This window comes from Telmatherina bonti (genome assembly GCF_933228915.1).
Source record: "Telmatherina bonti genome assembly, chromosome: 14".
NCBI classification, from domain to species: domain Eukaryota; kingdom Metazoa; phylum Chordata; class Actinopteri; order Atheriniformes; family Telmatherinidae; genus Telmatherina; species Telmatherina bonti.
Genome location: NC_136612.1, coordinates 23,546,186 through 23,570,760, shown reverse-complemented (window position 1 = coordinate 23,570,760; position 24,575 = coordinate 23,546,186). Strand labels below are relative to the sequence as shown.

The 24,575-nt window shown below is 39.0% G+C and overlaps 3 protein-coding genes across 4 annotated transcripts; all 3 read left to right on the top strand.

The window, feature by feature from the left end:
• The first annotated feature begins 969 nt into the window (after positions 1–969).
• On the top strand, positions 970–8,917 carry pycr1a (pyrroline-5-carboxylate reductase 1a). 2 transcript variants are annotated; one of them, XM_079253265.1, is made up of 9 exons: positions 970–1,316; positions 4,990–5,090; positions 5,351–5,422; positions 5,513–5,583; positions 5,681–5,860; positions 6,973–7,194; positions 7,328–7,420; positions 8,036–8,199; positions 8,468–8,917. In XM_079253265.1, exons 3-9 carry the CDS (start codon positions 5,356–5,358, stop codon positions 8,634–8,636), a joined length of 966 nt encoding a protein of 321 aa, XP_079109391.1. In that variant the 5' UTR covers positions 970–1,316; positions 4,990–5,090; positions 5,351–5,355; the 3' UTR covers positions 8,637–8,917. The 2 variants fall into 2 exon arrangements, with proteins under 2 accessions (XP_079109391.1, XP_079109390.1); XM_079253264.1 differs by having other exon boundaries at positions 4,978–5,090.
• Positions 1,310–3,207, top strand: myadml2 (myeloid associated differentiation marker like 2). The gene has a single exon (XM_079253266.1). The coding sequence runs from the start codon at positions 1,759–1,761 to the stop codon at positions 2,668–2,670; it is 912 nt and encodes a 303-aa protein (XP_079109392.1). The 5' UTR covers positions 1,310–1,758; the 3' UTR covers positions 2,671–3,207.
• Positions 8,918–23,607: 14,690 nt separating the features above from the next.
• On the top strand, positions 23,608–24,220 carry LOC306765906 (transcription factor MafG; the record flags this gene model as incomplete). The annotated part of the gene is made up of 2 exons (XM_079253441.1): positions 23,608–23,658; positions 23,768–24,220. Exons 1-2 carry the CDS (start codon positions 23,623–23,625, stop codon positions 24,218–24,220), a joined length of 489 nt encoding a protein of 162 aa, XP_079109567.1. The 5' UTR covers positions 23,608–23,622.
• Positions 24,221–24,575: the final 355 nt, after the last annotated feature.

The following is a 24,575-nucleotide window of genomic DNA, read 5'->3' as shown; positions in this document are numbered from 1 at the left end:
TTTATATAAATTTAGAACATTGGTCTGTGATGGTTGTATGATGCCAAAAGAATCAGTTTTTCTATTAGAAATATATCATTTTACTTGATAGGAAGTAGACATTTTAGCCTCATTAAAGATCCATCATAAAACAAATTATTCCTTTCATTAACAACTTTACTTAAACCTTAACTTAAGTACTGATACTTTAAGTCTGGAGCAAAGACAGAAAGAAATGTAGCATTTTTTAACCGTCCAACCTGTATTTCCTCTCTCCTATATATATTGAAACTTCAAATTTGTTGTCCTCCTTGTCAGCTGATGGAGCTTCAAGTCACATCATTCACTCCAACTACACCACATAAGGGTATGTTTATTATTTTTTCACAGATTTTTTTATCCTGTTGATAGCAGCATGGTTGATTCCAATAGCCCCAACCTTTTCCACTAAAATACAGAACAAATAGCACCTATTTTTAATCATTATGTTGAGTATATCTTCAGAGTGAGCATAAACATTTGATTAAAAAGTTACATGGAGTGCCCAAAATATGTAGAATGATAATTGATAGAAGAACTAAAAGCTGTATGGAGAAGTGGTTTCATGTAAGTATGACCTGAAAAAAAAAGTATGTTAATATCACAGAAACATGCTACATAACATCCTACTCATTTCAACTTCCTTCTCACACGTGTCGGCCAAATCTGCCCTCACTTCTGTATAACCATCCCTCTAAACCTGTATGTAATTTCTGTTTCTAATGGGCGTCTTAGCCTCCCTCCCTGTCATTACACTGAGTGTAAATGCCAGTTTCATATTGAGGGAGCTCTGACTCAGCCTCTCTGGGTGCTCCCTAGAAATACGACTCCCATCCTGCCAGCCACATGTAGCCTCCCACCCCTCTGTGGAATATAGACCCCCTATTTATAGACCTGGCCAGGCCTGTAACCTTGGGCTTGTCACAAACTTTCATTTAAACACCCACTCAAAGCAATCCACTGACTGTTCAGTGACACTCGCAGGAGAAACAAGATGAACTGGTTCGAGTAGGGAAAAGGCAGCAAACTAAAATTGAGAGGCAAAAGAAGACAGAAGCAGCAAGACAAAAAGCAAAGTGAATTTGACAATCAGCCAAGAGCCTCAATCGAAGAAATTAGGAAGGAATAGGCCTGTGAACAGCAAGATTTGACTGACGGGTCAACAAACTTGTCCACCTGTCGGCACTGAGAGCTTTTGCTGGAAGACCGACGTCTGGATTTCTGGTTCAAAGAAAAGTGTTTTGGACAAGATCTTGACTTGGAACTTTTGAAACACTGGACAACAACAAATGAAGACAGTAAGCCAAAGAAGATTTAATTGAACATACTGTGAATAAGAACATATTGCAATTCAACAGAAATGTTGACATTGAAAATGTACTTTAGATTGTAGATTGTCTGAAACCATTATTTAATCATTTCTCTGTGAAATTGCACGCTAAGAAGAAAACCATAAATTGCTTTATAAAGTGTATTTGTTTATCTTCTTTAGAAGTTACTGTATAAGCTTACAAAGCTGTGCATAAATGTAACTTGATCTTAAGCTCAATGTGCTAATTACAAAGCAAGTTCAGGGGGGAAAAACACATAACAGACATTTATAATTAAGGACCAGCTATAAAAGGAACCCCAGGAAAGGGTGAGGTCTGTGTGAAGGAGAGGAGTAGGCCGCAAAAACACGAACGCGGAGAACAAGCATCTTACCACGAAAGCTACTTCTTCTTAAGGACATCACACACTATGGATGCTCATGGAGGGCACTACCTCAATAAAGACACCGTGCTGTCACCGCTGGGTGCTGCCCGAATGTGCCAACTAGTGCTCGGCTGCACCATAATGGCCCTGGTGTCCCACAGTGCAGGCTACAGCGCCTCTTACGGAGTCTTCTGCATGTTTGTGTGGTGCTTTTGCTTTGCAGTAACACTGGTGGTGTTCACCTTGGACATTACTCGGCTCCACACTTGCATGCCAATATCCTGGGATAACTTCACTGTGGCTTTTGCCATGCTGGCAACACTCATGTACATCACAGCCTCTGTGGTCTACCCAGTGTACTTTCTCAAAACAGAGTGGTCTGATGAGGACTATGAAGTGCAAATCTATCGCATCATTGTTACAATCTGCTCCAGTATCTGTTGTTTCCCATATGGAGCTGAAGTCTTCCTAACGCGAGCCAAACCAGGAGCAGTGGTGGGCTACATGGCAACAGTGTCTGGTCTGCTCAAGGTGGTCCAGAGTTATGCGGCCTGCATAATTTTTGGAGCTCTTGCTAATGATAGTGAGTACAACCAGTACATCGCCACCCAGTACTGTGTAGTGGTGTACAGCCTGTGTTTCTCCATCACTGTAGTAGTGGTCGTACTGACAGTGTCTGGAAGAACATCTGCCCTGAGGTTCCCATTTGACCGGTTTGTGGTTGTCTACACCTTCTTCGCTGTGATCCTCTATCTCAGTACTGCTCTGGTCTGGCCCATCTTCAGCTTTGACAGGAAGTATGGCAACACGACTCGTCCTGTTGACTGTCCACGTGGAGCATGCCCCTGGGATAGTAAGCTGGTGGTGGCAGTCTTCACCCACGTCAACCTGATACTATATTTTGTTGATCTTGTTTACTCCCAAAGGATTCGCTTTGTCTCCAGTCCAGTCTTGTAAAATTGAAAAAAAAAAACCTCTTGTCACTTCTATCTGTGATATGCAGGATTATATACTTTACAAAACTTCTCAGTGCTGCAGCAACCAAAGCCTGCAGCATCTTCATCTCAGCAGCAAAAGATACTGGTGATTTTATACAGGTCAAACCTGGAGGATGGTGTGAACATTAGAGCAGTGTTACATCAGACTTAAGCACTACGCGATTTATTAAATAGTTTTTCATGCAGCTGTTTTTAACGTTAAATATACAGTTTGCACTGAATGCCGATTTTAGTTTGCTGTTTTTTTTTGCATTTTAATGTATTTTTTTCTTTTGCAACAGATAATTTTTGTTCAATCTTAGCTGGCTTTCTGTTTTGTTAGATCATAAATGTATCTAGGACATTATTTTTTTAATGAAGTAACACAGTTACAAATTAAGTTCTTTCATTTTACATTTACTGTTAACCATAAAATGCGTGTAGCATTCCTTATCTCATGTTAATGTTTAAGTCTTCTCATGTTCAATAAATGGCCGAAATGAGGGCCTATATTGAATTGGGTCTTATTCATTTTTGTATGTCATGTAATGTTAAGCACAGAGTTTTTTCTGAGTGTAATCACTTTACTAAACATGTGAAAAGACCATCTATGTGAGATATAAGTTTAGATATGATCAGATGAATGGCATAAAAGGCAAAAATTTAGATAGTTTTTTTTTTTTTTTTTAGAATTCGGAGAAATGTTTTAATTGTACATAAATGTGCAATAATCCTAATAGTAAAATATGTTAACATTGAACAAATTACTTTAATTACATGTAATATGTACATCATTAACTAAAAAAAAAAAAATAAATCACGAAAGCCTTACAGTGTGCTCTGCCATGATGCTAAGCACATTACAAAAAATTGCTATATAGCCAAACTGAACTAGTTCCTGTTTAAGTTAAGATTTTCATCAAATGTTTTTATTTAAAGGACCTTGAATCATGTAACTAGCTCATACATATAGCGTTGAAGCCAATTCAGTAAGTGGTTTTGTTTCAGTATGTCAAAGCTGAGATATAAAATCAGTATTTTGATAATCAAGTGTAGGGTTATGGCTGTTTCCTATCATAATAACATATGAGATTTTTTTCACAACACTGGCAGAAGTAGCTTTCAACGGATCCTATGGTCACAATTTTTTTTTTACTATATTTGAATAAAAGCAACATATTTTATGATACTTAGTTTGTAGCCTGTTTATTTCATCCTAACCTCCAACAATCTTGACTAGAATAGGTTCATATAGATTTAACAGTTGTTGCTTGTTGTGGTAACAATTCTTTGAGGGGGGGATCAAAATGTGTGATTAATAATAATAATAATAATAATAATAATAATAATAATAATTAACACCTATCCCAACATATAAACCACTCACAAAAAGTTAGGGCTTTTCAGCTTGTTGAATGATGTCAGAATTAACTTAAAATGTATTATAACCTTTACAGATTCATTCAATTTGGCCTCTAAATCTTGAATGCAGTGTACAACTGTTCAATGTTTAAGTACTTATTGCACATAATGCTGTTCTCTTACGAGGTCATTAACTTTATAAAAAAAGACTGAACGATGAAACAACCATTCAAGCCTCTGATTTTTTTTCCTCTAAAAAGACCTCAACTTTCTGTTCATGTTTAGACATCAGACCAAGATGACACCTAACACACGACACGCTATTGAGATGTTGGCAGTTTATGTTGTTCAATGTTGTTTGATTTTGTTTCTATAAATTGTATGAAATTAAGAACATACCATCAACTTTTTTTATTTTCTTCAACCTAAAAGTTGAATATCCCTAACTTTTATGAGTATTGTCTATACACCAATGCCAATGCCCTGTGATCAGATAAAACTTTTGCACACTGTCATAACAATGCCCGTCGTTTGTTTCCTCCCTTCTCCAACATTGTTGGCTGAAATGGTTTTCCATAAACTTAGCCATTAATGCTTGATATACTAACATGCTTTTGGCTACTATTACTATTTACTACCCTAAAACTAAATACTAGCAACATATTTACTACCCTACACAGAATCATGACACATGTTATTAGATAAAGTACGATACAACATCTAAACAATGCCATACCACTTCAGCTAAGGTATTTGGGTCAGACAATCAGATGCCCCAAGGGATAAACTGATGCAACTACTAGCGTTTATGCTTCACAGATCCCGCCTGTTGACGTTACGGCCACTGTGATTGGTCAAACACATTCTGTACGTTACGTATTTGCCGCAAGTGTATCTCATTGGAACTCTCACCTGCCAATCACAGTGATCTTAACAGGTACTTCACAGGAAAGACAGCTGAGCCACGTTGGGAGTGTGGTCATTTGTAGCACTTTTGTGCCGTATTGGGCAGGCAGCTGGTGAACTTCTGCTTTTTTGGTAAGTCTTTTGTCTTTTTCAAGATAATTTTATGTATTCATTGTGGCTGTTTTCACCATCTCTTTAGATATTGTTTGCATCGGTTAACAAGGAAGTAGCTGTTTGTTTACAATCTTTTCGTAATTCCCAAAGTTGTCGACATATGTGTAGCCTACGCTGCTCACTAGCTAGGAGACTCAGCAGGTCATTCATCCCTATCAAGGAAAAAAAAGAAGGCAAATTGATGCAGTTGATCATATTTCAGCTTTGTACATTTACAGGCAAAATGAGTGTGGGCTTCATAGGAGCGGGCCAGCTGGCTCACGCTCTGGTGAGAGGCTTTTCTGCTGCAGGTGAAGTCATAATGTGTTTGTTTTAGATTTGACTTTCATAAAGGTAAAATGCTAGAATGAAATTGTTTATGGATATTTGTCCCCTTCAAGGTGTAATTGCCACACACAGAATCACAGCCAGCTCTCCAGACACAGACCTCCCCACAGTTCAGCAGCTCCGGGTGTGTAGACATTGTTTACTCAGTTATTTTGTTCATGAACACATTGCTGCTCTGTGCATGTTAGAAACTCATTTTCTTTGTTCATTTGTTACAATAGAAATTAGGTGTGAATTTCACCACCAGTAACAAGGAGACGGTGAACAGAAGTGATGTCCTCTTCCTGGCTGTGAAGCCTCACATCATCCCTTTTGTACTTGATGAGATTGGACCAGATATTGAAGACCGTCACCTTATTGTGTCTTGTGCTGCAGGTGTCACTATCAGCTCCATAGAGAAGGTGAGTCATAACCATAAGTCTGATTTGTGATAGCATTTTATTTAATACTTAATTGTGACAGTGTTGGATCAATGAATGCGTGTTGTGTAATTAATAGAGCTGTGACGATATGCTTTTTGTCCCGTTTCAATTCGATTCTGATTTTTTTGGGTGCCAATTCAATTTAAATTGCGATTCTCAAAATTCTTCAATATTGATGATTTTTGTAGATTAAAAACAAATTTTTTTTTATATAAAACTTATTTTTGCTCGTAATTTTTCTTGATTTCAATTAGGAAAAAAACAACACAGTAGCCAGATCATCATTCTGCTGCTATAATGTCCAAGAAGACAAGTAAAAAGTTCAATAAAAGAAAATGACAAAAAATTTAAAATCGATTTTTTTTTTTTGTTAAAAAAAAATCGATTTTAAAATTGTGAAGAAAAAAATCCAGATATCCGATCTTTCGATTCGATTTTCCCACCTTAGTAATTAAGCAGTAATTATACAATAAAGTGGCATGGTGTCTGGCAGGAGAAATTACCTGCTGGTATATCCATTTCTTATTTGCTACACAGTAAAGGAAACCTATAAAAGAAACTTTTAAATCCTGTTTTTAAACCATGGTATCACATAACCTTGTCAAAGTCACCTGTTTGCTGCAAGATCAAGATACAGACACAAGGGCCAGCATGACTTAGTTGGTTTACAATTTGCACTTAAACAGTGTAAACCATTATTTGACTATTTACAAACATAAATAAGAAATTATATTTCAGACATACTTGTTTTTAAGTCTATATTTAAACACTATACGTATACATATAAGTAAAACAAAATTCTTTTTTAGTTTCTGAAACTATTCTTATGTTTATAACTGTTTCTGAAATTATTTACAGAGTATGCACACAGGGATAAAGTCCCCAGTAGCTGTGTTTTTTAGAAAGCTCCATACTTATTTTTGCTTATGCTTTACCAGCTGAGCTTGTTTAAAGAAAGACTTGCACTGAAAAAACATTAAGAGATCTGTGAAGAAGAATTGTTAGCATATAATCATTCTTAATTGTAAAATCCGCAAACAAAATAAAGAAGAGTCCACACAATCAATGAAACTGTGTGTCACTTTTTACAGAAGCTGCAGCAATATCGTACCACTCCAAAGGTAATGCGCTGCATGACCAACACTCCTGTGGTGGTACGTGAAGGGGCCACTGTCTATGCCACTGGTACACATGCAGAGGTGGAAGATGGAAAACTTCTGGAACAACTGATGGCCAGCGTTGGCTACTGCACTGAGGTGGAAGAGGACCTGATTGATGCTGTCACTGGCCTGAGTGGCAGTGGTCCTGCTTATGTGAGTTGGTTATACTTTACAACGTTTCGTGCTTTTAGGAGCCTTGACTTGCATACAGCAATTGTGGAAAATGCGTCCTTTGGATTGTTGTCCTCTTTCCATCATCGTGATTGTGATGATTGTGGCCCTGCAGGCATTCACGGCCGTAGATGCTCTTGCTGATGGTGGAGTGAAAATGGGCCTGCCCAGGAGACTGGCTGTACATCTAGGAGCTCAAGCCTTGCTGGTATGACCTTAATATTTGAAACAATATCTTAGAGTGAGATATTTGTTTCAGCTTTGCTCTGTTGTGTGTCTGTGTGGTTTTTATTTTTGTTGTTTTTTTTTTTTTTTAATCATTATTATTATTTCAGTTCTATTCTTTTACTGTTCCAAATATTTTTGGTGTGTTTTAGTTTCTGTTTCTTGTTTTGTTTTTTTGACAATTTTAAGATAAGTGTGTTTTCATATTCTGTCTAGATGCAGTGAAAAAGTAGTCTGAAATTTTGTAGGCTTATTAACAAGTGCTGAATGCAAAGTTATTTATTTTGCAACAGCAATTTACCCTATGTGAATAATAAAGATTTATTTTTACAGCTTCTTGATCTGAATATTGTGTTAAAAAAACCCACTAAAAATTCATTTAGCTCTGAAATGAAAGTGACCACTGCCACTCAGGCCAGTGACAGCATCAATCAGGTCCTCTGCCAACGCATTTTTATTCCATTGTTGACTAATTTAGCTTGTCTAAGCTGATGTTAGGCACAGTTTGGACATTTAATATATGAATAGGAGATACAAGTTACAAATTGTACTGTATGTTATATAACCAGCGGGTCTTTTTTTTTATGCCTCTTCAAAGGGAGCTGCTCGGATGTTGTTGGATTCAGAGCAGCATCCTGGGCAGCTAAAGGACAATGTGTGTTCACCAGGGGGCGCCACCATCCACGCCCTTCATGTTATGGAGAGCGGTGGCTTCCGAAGCCTCCTCATAAATGCTGTAGAGGCCTCCTGTGTAAGGACTAGGTAGGTTCACCAGAGTGCAAAATACACATGCATCTTCTGCCACTGGCACATTGTTGACTTGCTTGAAATTAAGTAATTTTGGTTAATGGGTAATTTTATGTTGGCTTCATACTGAGGCAGCAGATGGAGCTATATGCAAATATTTTTTGCAAAGAGTCTAGCGCTTCACTTCCTCAGCTGAAAAATTACCCAGTGATGAGAATATCATTACAAAGCTATATTGTACTTTAGTGGCTATATATATTTCATACTATGCTTCTTTTGATAGGGAACTTCAGTCTTTGGCAGACCAAGAGAAGATCTCTCCAGCTGCCATAAAGAAGACAACTCTGGACAAAGTGCTTCAGCAGCCAGGAGTCAATGCAGACGCTGTTGGAGTCAGATCTCGTGGGATCAGCATCTTTAACAGCAGTAACCCCAGGGTCAAGAAAAACTGATATGCAAACGTAAAAGTGACTGGTCATGTTGCTGATTGTGCAGTAGATGTCTTTTGGAAATCATTGAGGTCAAATAAGTGCCAACATATACATATAGAAAAAAAAGGAATTCTGATATATGTAAAATAAGATCAGATTAAAATTAAAAAAATATAGCAATAATAATTTATCTTGGCTATACAATAATTTTTCAATTAGATATTTTATAAATAAGTCATATTTTAGGTCTGTTATATCAGGGGCAGGCTTTCAATATTTAAGAATAATTGTTGTCTTTTCATAAACGCATACATGCGCATATATATATATATATATATATATATATATATATATATATATATATATATATATATATATATATATATATATATATATATATATATATATATATATATATATAAATAAAATTTCTTGGTACAGATGGTATTTTACTTCTTGTCAAAAGTACATCATTCATGTATCTTCCCAACAAAATGATTGTTTCTCTGAATTTGGTATTTTGCTAAATGATAAGGGATAATTAACTTTGAGTGCATTGTTCATTCTTATAAAGGATGGCAACTGTCATTTATTATTTGATGGAAAAATAACAGATAACGTGCTTGGGATCATGTGAACAGATGTGTTATGTCAAACACTGTGTTTAATATTTATTTCTGAAGTGAAACTATTCAGATTAGATCGCAGGTTTTCTTGTAAATCAGTGTAATTTCAATTTGACGTGTGCATAGTATTCACTGTCTGACTGTCATCAGCCGTTGTTCTTTAGATACAGTAAATGCTAGTAGACATCTTCATGTTTGCTTACGAGACTTATCTTTAACGGTTTGACAATATGTGGTAAATATTTAGTTCAAATGTTTACTTTTCTTGTGAGGAAAGGAGCTCTTTCATGAATGAAGGCACGTGACCAAACACGATGACGTCTGGCTTGGATACAAGAAAGGAATCAACAAGGAATGCACGAGCTGCTTGCTGGAAATCGCTATTGTCAGTGGAGCTGAAATTAAAATGCGACTCTAAAGTTCGGTCATCTCCTCGGAGGTTCAAGAAGAGGAATTTGGCAGCTTAAACTTAAGGTGGCGTCATTTTTTAAAAAGTCAGGTGGGTCTGGAAAGCAAACAGTCGGTGTTGTTATGCTGAGTGTGCATGCCTTCGCCTCGCCGCTGACATGCAGTTAGCCGCAGGTTAGCATAGCTGGCTAGCTCGTCAAGTTAGCCCTATTTATACCAATAACACATTTGCAACTAAACTGCAAGCTTTATTCAGACACTTACGGAATCTTGCTTTTAACTAAGGGGTTCATATAATTTACACCTATATTTCTATGTAGTAATTAAGAGCTGACAAAGCTGGGCTCCTACTACAGCGAGCTGGCAGCTAACCTTTTGTATAATCTTGCGCTTTGAATAAAATATTCAGATTTTTGGTTTTCATGTAGCGGGACTTGCCAGCCATTTTCGCGCGTTACGGGTAATTTCCCCGAGTGAGGAATAGCTCGGCGCTGTATTGTCACAGTAATAGTAGGCAGGCTGAGCACGGGGATTTCCTCACTTGCTTGTTTTGTAGGCGGGGAGTTGTTTGCCACTTTCACAAGCAAGCAAGCGCTGAGAGGTTTGCAGACAGAGTCGTGGAATCTCTGAAGCGTGTCACCCGTGCAGGTTGCTGCTTTTTGCTTTTTTGTTGCGATAATTACTTTGTCAGAACGTCCTGCGTGCTGCACGGTGTGTCACGGTTGCTTCTTGGTGGTTTGTCAACTCATGCGCTTCTTGCTGGTCAAACCTGCTGCTTCATCACCTCGTTGTGCAAAGGAGCAAGCGCGAGCCGAGCCAGCGGTTTTTAGCGAGATCAGGTTGGTTGCAATGTTTTCTGCTGTGACATTTCTGCCAAAGACGAACGTGATTGTTCAATCTGAGCATGATGATGTTCTTTTGCGCGGCTTTTGATGCATGCGCGGATTCAGTCTTCTAGGAAATTGCTTTAAAAAAAACAAACAAAAAAACAATCGTTTTATATTGAATTGCTTCACCTGAAGTGACAATTCATTTAAGCACTAGTTAAACTGGCAACAATGGCAGTGGCAAATCAAACCCGCCGTCCTTGGATTTATTCTCACAGTCTATATCAGTTGACATCAAGCGTTGTTTTATTCCAAAAGCCAATAAGCAAGTAGCGATATTTTTTATCATGCTGAATCATCACAATGATGTATTTAGACGTTCTCAGAATCCACCCCGAAATATGGCACCACTGGACAAAAGGTCTGCTCGCTGGATAAGGGTCGATGTTTATCATCAAGCCAGCCGTTCATAGGAGGATGGATCGAAATGGTGCTGATCTCTCATGCAAGTCAGTCCTCAAGCCATGAGCATCAAGTGATGACCATCATGCATCTATCAATAGCCTCATCAACATTCAGCTGAGAATGTGGCTTTTTATTGCAGCGCTGTCATGGTGTACATCAACAAACAGGGTGCGAGTACGTTTAATCTAAGTGCTTAGGTGCCAGCAGCGATGTCAGAGCAATTTAAGAATTGCACGATAAGCAGATATTATTCATTTGTTGTGATAAAATGGTCCTGCAGTAAGTAGATTTTTAAACTGGGTCATGTGTAATTTATGGAATATAACAATACCTGATCTAGGCAGCATTTTAAAGTGCACGTTTGGATCACTTTGGCATGCTGTGAATGTCTTTATCTTTTGTCGAAAGGTAGATTAAATGCTGCCTAGAAAGCTGCCTTCCTTATGGCATAATTAAATGCAGTGCAACTCTTTAATTTGTGTTATTTTGGGTTGACAGCTGCTCTTGTTTCCCTGTGTGTGACATGATGAAATTTGCTGCCTATTAGAGTACACACTTATAGAGGACCCAGGTAATGAATTATCCATGGTGAGTCTCTGTGCAATTTGAAAAGTCACCTTGGAAACTGTTGAGCACATATAGACAGGGCTAAACAGATAGAAGTTGTCTGTTCTTGCTCAGATATCCAACTTATTTCATCATCTCTGTTCATGCAAGCAGGGCATTGAAGTGTGTTTAGGAGACAGGGCAGCCCTACATCAGAAGCTCGGCTTTGCAATAAAGCGTAATGCCCATCTCTGCCTTTCTCTGCAGGTAACAAGGAAAGATGATGGTCCATATAAGCGTCCAATGGGGGCTGGCAGTGGTGTGTAGATGGATGCAGGGAATGATGAAGATCGGCCCTTAGATTTATCTCCTCTTTCATTCCGGTAGCGTAGATCAAATAAAGCTGAATACCATAGAGGTGAACTGAGTGCAGAACTGGTACCCAGTGGCGTTGTTCAGAATGGGCAGGCGACGGAGGGTGGAGGAGGATATGTGGAGGTTGACGAAACACCAGGCAAGACTTTACACAGCATAGAGTGCAGTCTGGCCACCTACACCTCTGTACGGCCAACACAGCTGTGCCTTGGGAGTAGTTACGCCTATTCAGGACAATTAATAGCCCCCAGAAAGGAACACAAATGTGGGATTTGTCCACAAAAGTGCTGCTTAAGCTGCACAGGGAAATAGAAATGCCTGGAAGGAAGAGAGAAAAAAGATCAATATATATATATTTTTCCCCCTTTTTGCAGTGGTGGGGGAATGTTGGTGATGAAACCTCTTGCAAGTGTAGTGCGGATTATGATTGCTTAGCATTGCGATATGTCCGCTCCACTTCTCAAAAGTCCTACTTTCATCCAGACTGGGTAGCAAGTTTGTTTGATGAATTTCTTGGAACTTGAGATAGACACGGCATGTTCATTAGTTCCTTCTGTTTATTCATAATTTAGATGAGTCAATATAAGACCCAACTTGGTGAGCGCGGCTTTTCACCAGCTGCTATTTCACATGCAGCCTACTTTTATCTTGGATAATTTCTGTGTGGGACACGTCAGTATTAATTTGACATTTGGCGAAAGTGATTTTAACCATCTGCATACTTGTGTAGGAGAGTCAAAATGAAACTGGTGTGTCATTTTGTGTTTGTGTCCCTGCTTTTAAGAAGTTTTAGAAATATAGCTGAGACTGCTAAAGAAGTGTTCTTTGCTGGTTGTGTTTGGGATTTTTGAAGATGCTGAAGACACTAGATACCTCATCAAAGATAAATTCTCTGTAAAACCCAAATTTCAAAAGGACAAACTAGAACCTTAGACTGATAGTGACCTTAACCAGGATTGATCAAATTAACAGATCATTTTGTGATTTACTTTGGGTTTCTACATCTGACCCACTTTTTAAATAACACCATTTAACTTTAACTTTAATCTAACTTGTTCCACAATGACAAGCCTGAAATACACAAGAAACCTGGAGGAGGATCATATAAAACAACAAGTCAGATTGCATAATTATAGGATTTTTTATTTTCTAAATGAATAATTATTCACTACGAATAAGTTCTGAAGTATGTAATGGTTGGATTTATTTATTGTTAATTTGACTCTCTGGACAATCACATAAGTGTGATATCATGTGGACAGAAATCATTCATCACTTTATTTGAGAAGTAGTAGTGTTATTAGACGCTTGCATTTTGTTATTTTAAGTTAATAACTCTGGTAAATTACTCTGAATAAAAGCTCTCTACTGAAAAAAATAAAGACAGATAAGATGACACATTTGATGTCTTGTATGGTGACACCTCTGAGCGCTCATCACAAAGGGATATTGAGTTGACTTCACCTTGTGCAGTTCTAATGAAAGATGCAAGGTTTATCTTTTTCGATGCACTGAATATGCAACTGCTCCATTTAGCATCTGTGCTGCAAATGTTGCATTTTTGTGTTGTTAGGTCAATGCAATAAGCATTTAAAATAAATGCAGGCACTGTAGTAAAACTCTTAGGTATTTTGCCAGTGTGTGGGTTGCCTGTAACCGTTACTTCCTCTGCCAATGCAAGGCTGGAGTATCAAGAGCGACTCTCTTCCTGTTTAATCAAGTCTTCCAGGCAGATACCGTGGAAGACCGAAGGAGTCTGTTCTCCTGTCCTAGTGCTTGTACTAACAGAGCTGCTCTGAGAGTAAATAGCGGCTACTGAGCGTGGAAATAGACTCTGTAAGTATCGAAATATCACTGAATGCAAACTGGTCCTTTTAAATAAGCCTCACATTATCAGTGACTTCAGAAAATACAAATTCCCTCCAGGGCAGTGATTCATGTTTTTACTATAAAAGACATGAACTGGATGCAAAACCCAGGCATAAATGTGCCACATGATTTTCTGCTTTCTACTTTTTATTAAATATTTTTTTCCTTTTTTTTTTTTTTTTTTTTTTTTTTTTTTAACAACCACATAAAGTCACAGTATTTGTATTTACTTCCCACTTTTCTTTTTTCAGATTTGTGTTGCTTTCTTTCAACAAACTAAAATCCTTTTTGAAATTGTAATGAAATAGTATTAATGCTAGTAGGCATATTAGTCATCCTCTGTAACAAAACTATACATCTGAGAAGCGAAATTTCCCCCAACTGTCTTGGTTTTCCATTTATTTATGCATTTATCATGACAAATGTTACTTTGGGGCTGATTATATCCACTTACTATTTTTATACCTTAACCCTTCTATACCTTTATTTGTTTATAAAATATTCCTGAAGGTTTCTGGAAAACCTAAAACTCTGCAAAATCCCTTATCACCCTCAGAATTAAATTCTAAATATGAAATAAAACGCAATTAAAATGTTGTGTTTTTTTTTGCAATATTTAATAAAATATTATTTGCTTAACTGTAGTTGAACTGTTGAACTTGAAATGACTTGCAAATAATAGATCTAAATAGGTTAAACATCCATATTACCACTGAAAGGAAATTATCACTTTTTCAAAAATGTCCTTATTTACTAGGTTAAAAACTTTAAGATGCAACAAATAAAAAACATCGTATTTATGTAGAGTATCAAAGGCAGTGCGGAGTCCTTTTGAAATTGCAGTTATCTTTCTGGTTTTCACTCTCAATAAGTTGCAGTTTTATACATACCAAAACTCATCAAAGTTGTTGTGTTGCTGTGCTCTGTCAAAAACTGTTGCTCTAAGCTGCAGTGCTTGTGCGTTACAAGTTTTGATATGAGGTTTTAAATCCCTATAAATTTCATCTGATTACCATAAAACCTGCAGTGCTAAATCAGGATGCCACCCTGAACAGATTCATGAGACCGTTTCCTGCCTAGGTCTAAGTCCCACCCAGTTACAACAGGACATGATTCTTTTCCTTTTCACACTGCACGTTGTTGCTTCTCAATAAACAACACAGGAAGAGTATTTAACTGACCAAAATAAACAAAGCTAAATAAACAAAATAAACAAAGCTTCACCAAAGGTAGCATGGTTGAAGAGAATCATGCCCTGAATAAAATCTTATTCAAGTATCCTGAGTACAATAGATCCTAAAATGTCTTTCTAGCACCTGTTCAGGTAGTCCAACCCCTTATATCTTCCAATGTGAAGGACATTTTGTAAACACACGCAACATGTTGTGACCGACAACAAAACCTCTTGGTTCTATAGATCATTCTAATGTTTCATCACTGATCACATGACTTTCCCATAAGCAATGTTCATGGATAGCAAAAAGATTAAAAAAAAAAAAAAAAGCAGGCTGTTGCTGCCAGCTTGGCTGCTACGCATAGTTTTATTTTGTGTCAAAATGAATAATGGTACATTTGTGCTGTGAATGTGGATGTTCCAATTGACTTTCCAAGGATGGGTTTTTATTTTACAAACTGCTTGCTGGTGCTGAACAATAGACTAAATGGGTTGCTAACATCAAGTGAGATAACTGGGAGTGCTCCTGGCTGTGGAGTGAGCACTTCTTTGGTTTTATGCAGCACAAACACACACACACACACACACACGCAAAACTTTCTGCCAGTGTAAATCAAGACATCCCTAATTTTAAATTTAGTTTAATTTTGTTTGCCATTTTTTTTTAAATATTTCACTTTGACATGAAGAGGAAATACTTTGTTTGGAGCACTTTCCACAGCTGGAGGTCCAATACCCATCCTGCCATGAAAAGTTTATAAGCCTCTGATGACTCAGGAAACTTTTAATTCTGCTCCTGTGAAGTCTGACTATTGATTGAATAGTTAATTGTTGTGATAAGCTACATCTGGTAGCAAAGCGTGACAATGGGGAATTTTGGAGGTTTGTACACCAGGATGTTGGGAAATCATACATTTGCTAGTTTACTTGTTGAACGCCACCAAGCACAAATTTTTTTCTTTTGTTTAGTTTTTATATTGACCTGACTACATACGAGCTTAACAGGTGTGGAAAGTGTGAAGTCTGCTAGCGCCATTCTCAGTGAGACACTTAACAGCAAACTAGCAGTCACTTGCGCCATGTTGGGTGGCAAAAAGCAGCTAGCTTTTTGCCACCCAACATGGCAATGTTGCTGAGAATGGTTTACAGGGTAAATCAAACAGGAAGTCGGCTATCTTGATTTGAAACATGATCTTTGATTTGATTTTCAGCCTTTTTTCGCCTCTTACATTTGCACAAGCTCCTCTCATGGATTTCACTATATCGGACTGAAACTTGTTCAGGATAAACATTTAACCCTTGTGACTGTAAGATATTGCAAACTTTATAATATGTCAGTGGACATGGCTGTGGCGTCAGCTCAAAGATATGTTTCATTATTAACATGAAGTTGTTTTTCTTTTCCAAACATTATCCAGTATCTATGAAATATAACATGTGACCTCGGTAAGTAATATTTTTAATGCTTTACAACCTTTACAACCAAATCAAAGTTATTCATTTCATCCTCAATGAAGATGGGTTTGAAAATATAAGACTTCATACAGCATCATGATTAAAATGACTCCCTGTTAGATTCCAACTCTTGGCCATGAAAAATAAAGTTCTGTAATTCTGGACTATGTTGACCAAAGTGGGCCAGATTTTTCAGTTTTAATAAAAGTCCCATCCTGAACATGGCTGCACATGGATACCTACCTAAAGTCAGAATGCTTTGTAGTGGCCACATGGAGTTACGAGCTGCAGGCGCTGTTCAAGGGAGTTTACAGGGGAGGCGGTCGCTGAATAGTCAAAGCAGCACAGAGGGGGTGAGGGCCTTCAATGTTGCTTGTGGTTTAAATTTAATGTGGTTTTCAAATATTTGATTGAGCTCATTGACTGACCCATAGTTGATTGAGTTTACAGCCGCAAATTGTTGATGTTAAGACAGATTTTATTTTATTTTATTTTTTTAACTGCTTTTTACTGAGCGTCTGTGACATTAATGTCATGGACATAGTTCTGAAGCCAAGTACTGCAAAGCTGCTGTGGGCACATTCAGGTTTTTAAGTTGAAGGAGAAAAGAAGAGCCCAGAAAGATGATTTATCAACAGTACACCAAACTTTGAACAGCATCAGATGGTGTATAGGCAACTGTGTATTTCAGTAATGTGACTTATGTATACATATATATACATATATATATATATATATATATATATTTATATATATATATTTATATATATATTTATATATATATATATATATATATATATATATATGTATATATATATTTATATATATATATATATATATATATATATATATATATATATATATATATATATATATGTATATGTATAAATGTTTATATGTAATTATATGTGTCATATCTGCCATGTGCTTTTTTTTTTGTTTGCATAACCTGAAAAAGCAAACAGTTAAATGTGTATTAATCAATTGCTTTAAGACTCATAAGAATTATTTTTTATAAGCCTTTGCTGTAAATATAATGTAAAAGAACCACCACTGCAGCATCAATAGGTTATGAGTGCAAATTAGGATGGTGGGTGTGGGTGGCTGTGGGGTAAAGGTAAGTGCATGCATGCATGTTGTGTGTGTGTGTGTGTGTGTGTGCGCGCGCGCATGAGTGCATTTTGAGAGAAAACAACATTACTAGTGCACCAGGGTGTGGACTGGCACCCGCCAGGAAGTTATCTGGGGATCCCAGTCTTCTGTGGGCATTGTGCGCAGACCCTCTGCCTCTGAGGGTATGCGGGGGTCGCTTTTGGGCTCTTGGGGCCCTGGACCTGCGCCCTCTCCGTCGCGGATGGCCGGTGCCCAGCAGGGTCAGCGTTTGCTGGTGTCAGCCCGCTGGGGCCTGTGCCCACTGACTGTGGGGGGGCTCTGCCTGGGGCCTCCCTCTGCCACCTCCTGGGTGGACTCTGGGCTGACTTTGGGGTGAGGTGGATAGGGTCTGTGCACGGGGGTGGATACCGTTTGCTTGGGTCTCTGGATCCTCCTGGCCTGCCTCTGACCTTTGTGTAGGCGGAGCTATGTTGGCTCTTCTGCATCACTCTTCTATGAACACTTTTAACCCTGTATGTTCTGCATGCAGACACAGTCGCTGAGTTGTCCTTTAAGTTTACTCAGTAACGGACATTTTCAGTTAGTTTATTTTTTTGTGTTTTCTGGTTTTACTTTAATTTCTTAGTTTCTTCCTGCATTGGGACCATGAGATTCGCTTTATGTTTCTATACAGGTGTAGCAGATGGTCTAGAACAGGGGTAGGCAACTCCGGTCCTCGAGTGCCATGGTCCTGCAGATGTTAGGAGTTTCCCTGCTGCAACACAGCTGATTCAAATTGATGGCTGATTAGCAGACTTGTGCTGAGTTTGATGTTAAGCTTTGCACAAGTCTGTTAATTAAGTCTAATGTTGCCGCAGAGAAACTCCTAACATTTGCAGGACAGTGGCACTCGAGGACCGGAGTTGCCTACCCCTGGTCTAGAATCTGTGATTGGATCATATTGTTTTCTTTGTGGTGTATTTCTGTCTCCTCTTTGTTTTCTGTGTACTTTTCCTTTCTTTTCTGCTCTCTTTCTATCTTTGTTTTGTGTTCTCCGGTCAGGTCCAGCAGTACTATGTAATCTCAGTAAAGCAGAAATTTATTCAAAAGCAACAAACAAATGAAATATAAACTCAAATCATCAGGGGGATCTTTATACATATCAAGCTCTTCTTGAAAAAGCATATTTACTCAGCACAACACAGCAGCCACCCCATTATTCTATCTTTAATACTGGACAAAAAAAGTTAAAAAAAAAAAAAAAAAAAAAAAAAAAAAAAAGAGAGAAAGAGACATTGTGATCAGATGCGTGTTTTAAAAATGGTTAGGTTTTATATTATAATAATTATTATTATTATAATTATAATATAATTATTTTATATTGTTTCTATAGTGCTAAAGTTGTGCTATTTTTTTTTGGATATAAAGTGATAAGCGGTAGAAGATGGATAGATTGATGGATAAAGTGCTTCATGAATAAATTTGATTTGAATAGTGGCAAGAGAATTTCATTTATTATGATGAAAGTTTGTCATTAACTAAAATTTTATAATTTGCGACAGATCTGTCTGCAGCATATATGGCATGCAGGATTCAGATCCTCCAAAAATCTGCCATAAAATTTGGGTTTGTTCGCCATTTCAGTCGTGTCCAGAACCTCTACTGGTCAAAAGTACTGGCTTGGTATTTCCCCTTTACTACAAGCATATCACATTTCCCTCTGAAAGCATGCTGAATGATTCCTCCTCTCCCTCTTTTTGTCACTCTTATTTCACGCTCTGAATACTTAGTAGTTAATAGCTTCCCTCCCCTCTTCCCATCCCACCTTTCTCTTACACAGGCAGACTTGCACACTGTTTTCTACATTTGCAAGTTTACACCACTTACCTCATATCTCTTCCAGAGCTATCAGAGGAGTCTGATTTTTAATTTGCGGTTAAATGGCGCCCGACACATGCAGCTTGCTTGATAATTGACTTAGCTCAGTTGACAGGAGGAATGATTAGATCTGAGTATCGGGGCGATCTTTTCAAATCTGAATTAGAAAGGAGGGACTAAAAGTACAGGCTGTGATCCGGCATAAATAATGAGAGTGGTCAGTTTTATTATACATGGGGGGAAGTCTTACCTGATTGCATTAAACATATCAACCCTGAAAGAACAACTATGCACAAGGAACACATTTCTAAAGCTTGTCATGAGAAATCCTGGGATTTCTTTGATGTTTCATGCACTTTGTACAACATTTGTGGTTCATATTTTTATTTCCTGTGAAAAAATAATCATGCAAAAAGCTTCAGATCTCATGCATTATTGCACAGGGTAACTAAACAACTCATTAAAAGGACTTTCTTTTTTTATGTCTATTATGTAAGATTTGTGGGTTTTTCAAAGGCAAAATGCTACTCAGTTTATTTGACAACCATAGGTCCTTTGGTTTCTATTCTTAGAATCAACTATGTTGAGCTAGATGTATGGCATTCTTGGGATTTCTTAGGTGTCATTCAGCTTTTAGTTTCAGAGAACTAAGTTATTATTATTAAAATCTGCATGCGTTTCCCTGAAAACAGTCTTTCATCAGCATGCGCCTTTGCTGTCCGCTTTTATTCACTTCATTAGCAAGCCGTCAGTGCAAAGTGCTCAGAAGCTTCTCTGCAAGGATTGATCATGACCGTTTATATTTGTCTGAGCTTGTGTGACTTTCATAGTCGGTCTCTTGTGTGGATACCTGTGCATGATTAGTGAGGTGATATGCAATCCACTGCCTTGTCTCAGCAAAGCCTGTATCCTGTTAGTCCTTTCCAGCCACGTTTAGTATGCAGAGAGCGGGTGCTGTCGTAATCTGGATTCCGAGGCAGGTTGCTGGGGTTTTTGTTTGTCTTATGGCCCTGATAATCTTGTTACACTGCTGTCAAGTGGAGCTGGCCCTCCATGCAGCCCTGAACCACCATGCATGCCACCTCCAGTACCAGAAATGCTCCCCTCCCCCCATCCCCACCCCCACCAGCTTACCGCCATTTTGAGACAGTTGTTGATGGAAGAGCCTTGGATGTATCCTTGAAGAATCACCTCCTGAGCATCTTTATTCAGCCTCCCACCCCCCGCCCCTTCTCCCACCCCCACCTTAGGCAGTAAACGACAGTGATAATAAATATTCATCATAGGGACGCAGTGTGTGGAAGCTGTAGCCTCTGTTCCCACCTCAACAAAGATTCCCCTATCTAATGATGCCCATCCTTGGCATCCCCCCATAGAGAGATCTTGTGCAGGGGACAAGATCATTAAAGCATGCCAAAGGCTCAAGGCCGGACCTATCATGTCACATCAGCATTTATCACATCAGATTTATTTGTTTGTTTATTATTACCCTGTTTGTGAAGTAAGCTGAGCTTCCCTCTGCTGATGTAGATGAACAGAGACGGCTTCTGATGGTCGACTTGCTTTAGTTGTGTTTGCTCAACTTGACAACTTCTTAATTAGCACCTTGGTTTTGGTCCTTGCTGAGATCAGTAATTTTTAAAAAAATTTATTTATTTTTCACTCAACCTGTTCTACTCAAGCTCCTCTAAATGTGTCGACCTTGCATTTTACACAAGGCTGTTTCCTCTCTCTTTTTCTTTTTCATCTCACTCTCTCTTTCCCTCCCTCTCTTTCTCTGTCTTCTACCATTCCCTTTTTCTTTGGGTGGCCACACTCAGCGTTTTCTATTTCCTGTGGGTGTGATGTCTCTCCTCCACAAGCAATCAGCTCTGATTTGTCAGCGTTCTTCCAGGCGATTCATAAAAATTCAGCGAGCATCTACAAAAGGCATCTCTGTCCCTGCACTTGCTCCCCTACCATCAATGTCCCTGCGCTCCAAGCTGCAGCTTTCACCTACTGCTCCTTTGGCTAGACACTCTCAAGAGATCTGAAATTATTAATGGCAGGTAATATACTGTAGGGGTGGCCTTGTTGTGCAAATTTTCAAATTCCAAGCCTTCCTGTCACAATCAAATCGCTCACTGTCGGTAGCTCTTGTGGCATTTTCTTGTTATTCCTTATGAAACATTTTAGGTGTGTTTCCCTTTTTTGCCTCTGTGTCTATTTGTGTGCCTGCCTCTTTGTCTCTGTGAGGTATGACATGCCCGGTAGTGGAAGGGAGCAGCTGTGCGTTGGACCTTGTCTGTGTTGTTCTGCCATGCCCTGTCATTGGTAGCCGTCTGTTGGCAGCAGCCTGCGCTGGAGGCTTGCAACTTGGGTGAAATCTTTCCTCGGTGTCATATGGTGAGCTTTCAGCATGCCAAGCCATGCCTACTATTTTACCCAGCACAGCTGTGGGATATAACTTGCCTTCTGAAACAGTAATATGTGCCATTTCTCAGCATTATTAAGATTCCAGCTGTTTTTGTTAACCGTGTTAGGTCTAGGCTGCAGAGAGGAAAATGATAGGCTTAATATGAAATTTGGAAGATGAAGCTTTTTTTTTTTTTCTACCCTCATCCCAGTAGCTATTAGTGTAGTACTTTCCTCTATTTGTCCATTATCTGTGCATCATCAGGCAGACCATTATTCCATTATGTTTTGCATCTGTGGTCCAAAAAGCTTACTGGAAATGAGTCACCACAAAGGCCTGTGAAAGATAGGTGTTACTATCAGACAGCTATTCATAGCCAGCCCATCAGGGATTAAGCTACCACATTTAAAAAGTCCTGCACAGAACATAAAAGGCTTTTTATATGGGCATTTGCAGTATGTAGAAGATAGTTGTTTTATGAGGAGCCAAAGGACTTTTTGAAGTAAAAAAGCATCAAGAATTCCCGTCACAATCTGACCCCATGTTATGTCCCCAGCCTGTTTGATAGTGTCGTATTCAGGTCATTTTTAACAAGCGTATGTCTCTCCCTGTTTGGCTCAGGTGACTGGTCCACCTGTAGCACCCTTGTGTTGCCATGGAAATATCCTGGCCATCTTGGTGCACGTCGGCACTACGACTCATCTGTTTTTCTTTTCTTCCCTCACTGAGCTTCTCTGCACACATCATACATGACTAGCTTAATGTGCACGAGGGCTATAAAGGCACACACCGGCAGCCGTTCTGCGTCTGATCCATTTTAAGGGACACTTTTGTTTCCTGTTTTGATGTTTAAAAAGTTGTAAGAGCCAATGTGCATTTGTTTATGTGCTCAGTAGTAACACACACTGCTGGCTGTGCAAATCAGCTTAGCGAGGCAATGTGCTGGCTGGGCTGACTGTGGTGGGTGCCTGTGTCGCTGACACAGCATTTACCGTGTGTGGTTTAAAGCACTCAGGGCCACAACTATGAGTGTTTATGTGTGTGTCTGTACTTATCCTGTGACAGAGCTCACACGGTGGAAGGCATCCGACCTTCTGTGTGTCTTAACACAAGCAGGTTAGATTTCTCGCCTGCACAGCTTCTCTTGGTGTTCCCTCAGTACTGACATGACAGAACAAACTGCAGTGCAGCCCTCTTATTCTGGATGGTGCTGAGGTTCTGCAGCAGTAAGAATGTAGCCCCTTTTCATTGATTGATAGGACTATAGCTGGACCCAGGCCACGGCAGGTGCTACTGTCTAGACGGGGTAGCTTCTGTTGATGACAAGCCGTCCTGCTATGTCCGTGTTTGTGAATGTATATTAGCTGAGGATTGATGTGCAACAGAAAGGCTCACGACTTGTTTTCTCCCTGAGAAGCTATACTTGAGAGAAATTGAGAGAAATGACTCCTCTTGAGTTCTATTTTCCAAGAAATCACAAATTGCTGCCAGCCAATTAAATCCCATTCTCCTTGTGACTCACCACGGCGCCTTTTGAACTTAGAAACCAAGAGGGAGGTCTAGAGTGCATTTTCCACTGAATTTCTTTTCCTATTCCAATTCAACTAATCTATGTTTGAGTCAGGAACGCAAACTATTAAAATATTAGCTGATTGTCACAGATGCAGCATGAGTCCATGCACCACTTGTTCAGCAAACTTGGTTTCACTAAGAAAGAAGTCTGAAGTCCTTGACCTACTTCTTATTTTTAGGACATAGCCATGCTGTAGTTTTCTTTTGCTTTTTTTTTTTTTTTTTAACTGTATTGCTTTATATATTGTTTCTATATATTGTTTTTTTTTTTTTTACATCTTTTCACAGAACAACCAGCAGTAGAGGTGGACGCTGCTCTCGTGGCATGACTACCACAAACAAAGGAAACAAAGCCTTAAAGGTACAAAATAAAAATCTTCCTGGACACAGAACAAAAGAGGCTCTAGCAGTGTTAACTTCATTATTTAAGTGTGGATATAAAACCAAAGCTTATTAATCTGTATCTGCAGGTGAAGCGGGAGCCTGGGGAAAATGGTACCAGCCTAACAGATGATGAATTGGTGACCATGTCAGTGAGGGAACTGAACCAGCATTTACGGGGGTTGTCGAAAGAAGAAATCCTGCAGCTGAAGCAGCGGCGGCGCACCCTGAAGAACCGCGGCTATGCTGCAAGCTGCCGGGTGAAACGTGTCACCCAAAAAGAGGAGCTGGAAAAGCAAAAGGCTCAGCTGCAGCAGGAAGTGGACAAGCTGGCCACAGAGAACGCCAGCATGAAAGTGGAGCTGGACGCACTGCGTTCAAAGTACGAAGCCCTCCAAAGCTTTGCCAGGACTGTTGCGCGCAACCCCGTCACTTCAACACGGGGACCTATGGCCTCTGTGATAGGGCCCCTCATCCCTGGTAAAGTTGCTGCCACCAGCGTCATCACCATCGTCAAATCCAAAACGGAGGCCAGGTCGTAGTAGCAGAACGAGCAGGTGGAAGATTTTCAAGCCTTAGCTAGTCAGTGCATTGTAACACGGCGCAGGATCTCTTGTACAAGTTCTCAGTTTTACGTTGGCACCAACACTAACAACATGCTTCCCATCCCACCTCTAACGGCATGACTCCACCGCCACCTTGTCAACAGACAAGATGTATTTGAATTTACCAGGGTAGCAGTTAATTAGTGTCAAATTCAGACTTTTCTTGTTGCGTTTTGATGACATAGTGTGAATAATGTGTTTTATATCCTTTTGACTAGGGTCTAAAATATTTTCCGTCCAAAGTATTGGAATTTTTTTAAATCTCACAGCCAGTCACAATCAGTGAAATTAT

What these genes read in the sequence shown, in the direction of transcription:
- myadml2 (XM_079253266.1), top strand. Translation starts at nt 1,759, where the DNA reads ATGGATGCTCATGGAGGGCACTACCTCAATAAAGACACCGTGCTGTCA.
- pycr1a (XM_079253265.1), top strand. Translation starts at nt 5,356, where the DNA reads ATGAGTGTGGGCTTCATAGGAGCGGGCCAGCTGGCTCACGCTCTGGTG. An exon ending in CTATCAGCTCCATAGAGAAG is followed by an intron (nt 5,861 to 6,972) that starts GTGAGTCATAAC and finishes CACTTTTTACAG; the next exon opens with AAGCTGCAGCAATATCGTAC. An exon ending in GTGGCAGTGGTCCTGCTTAT is followed by an intron (nt 7,195 to 7,327) that starts GTGAGTTGGTTA and finishes GTGGCCCTGCAG; the next exon opens with GCATTCACGGCCGTAGATGC.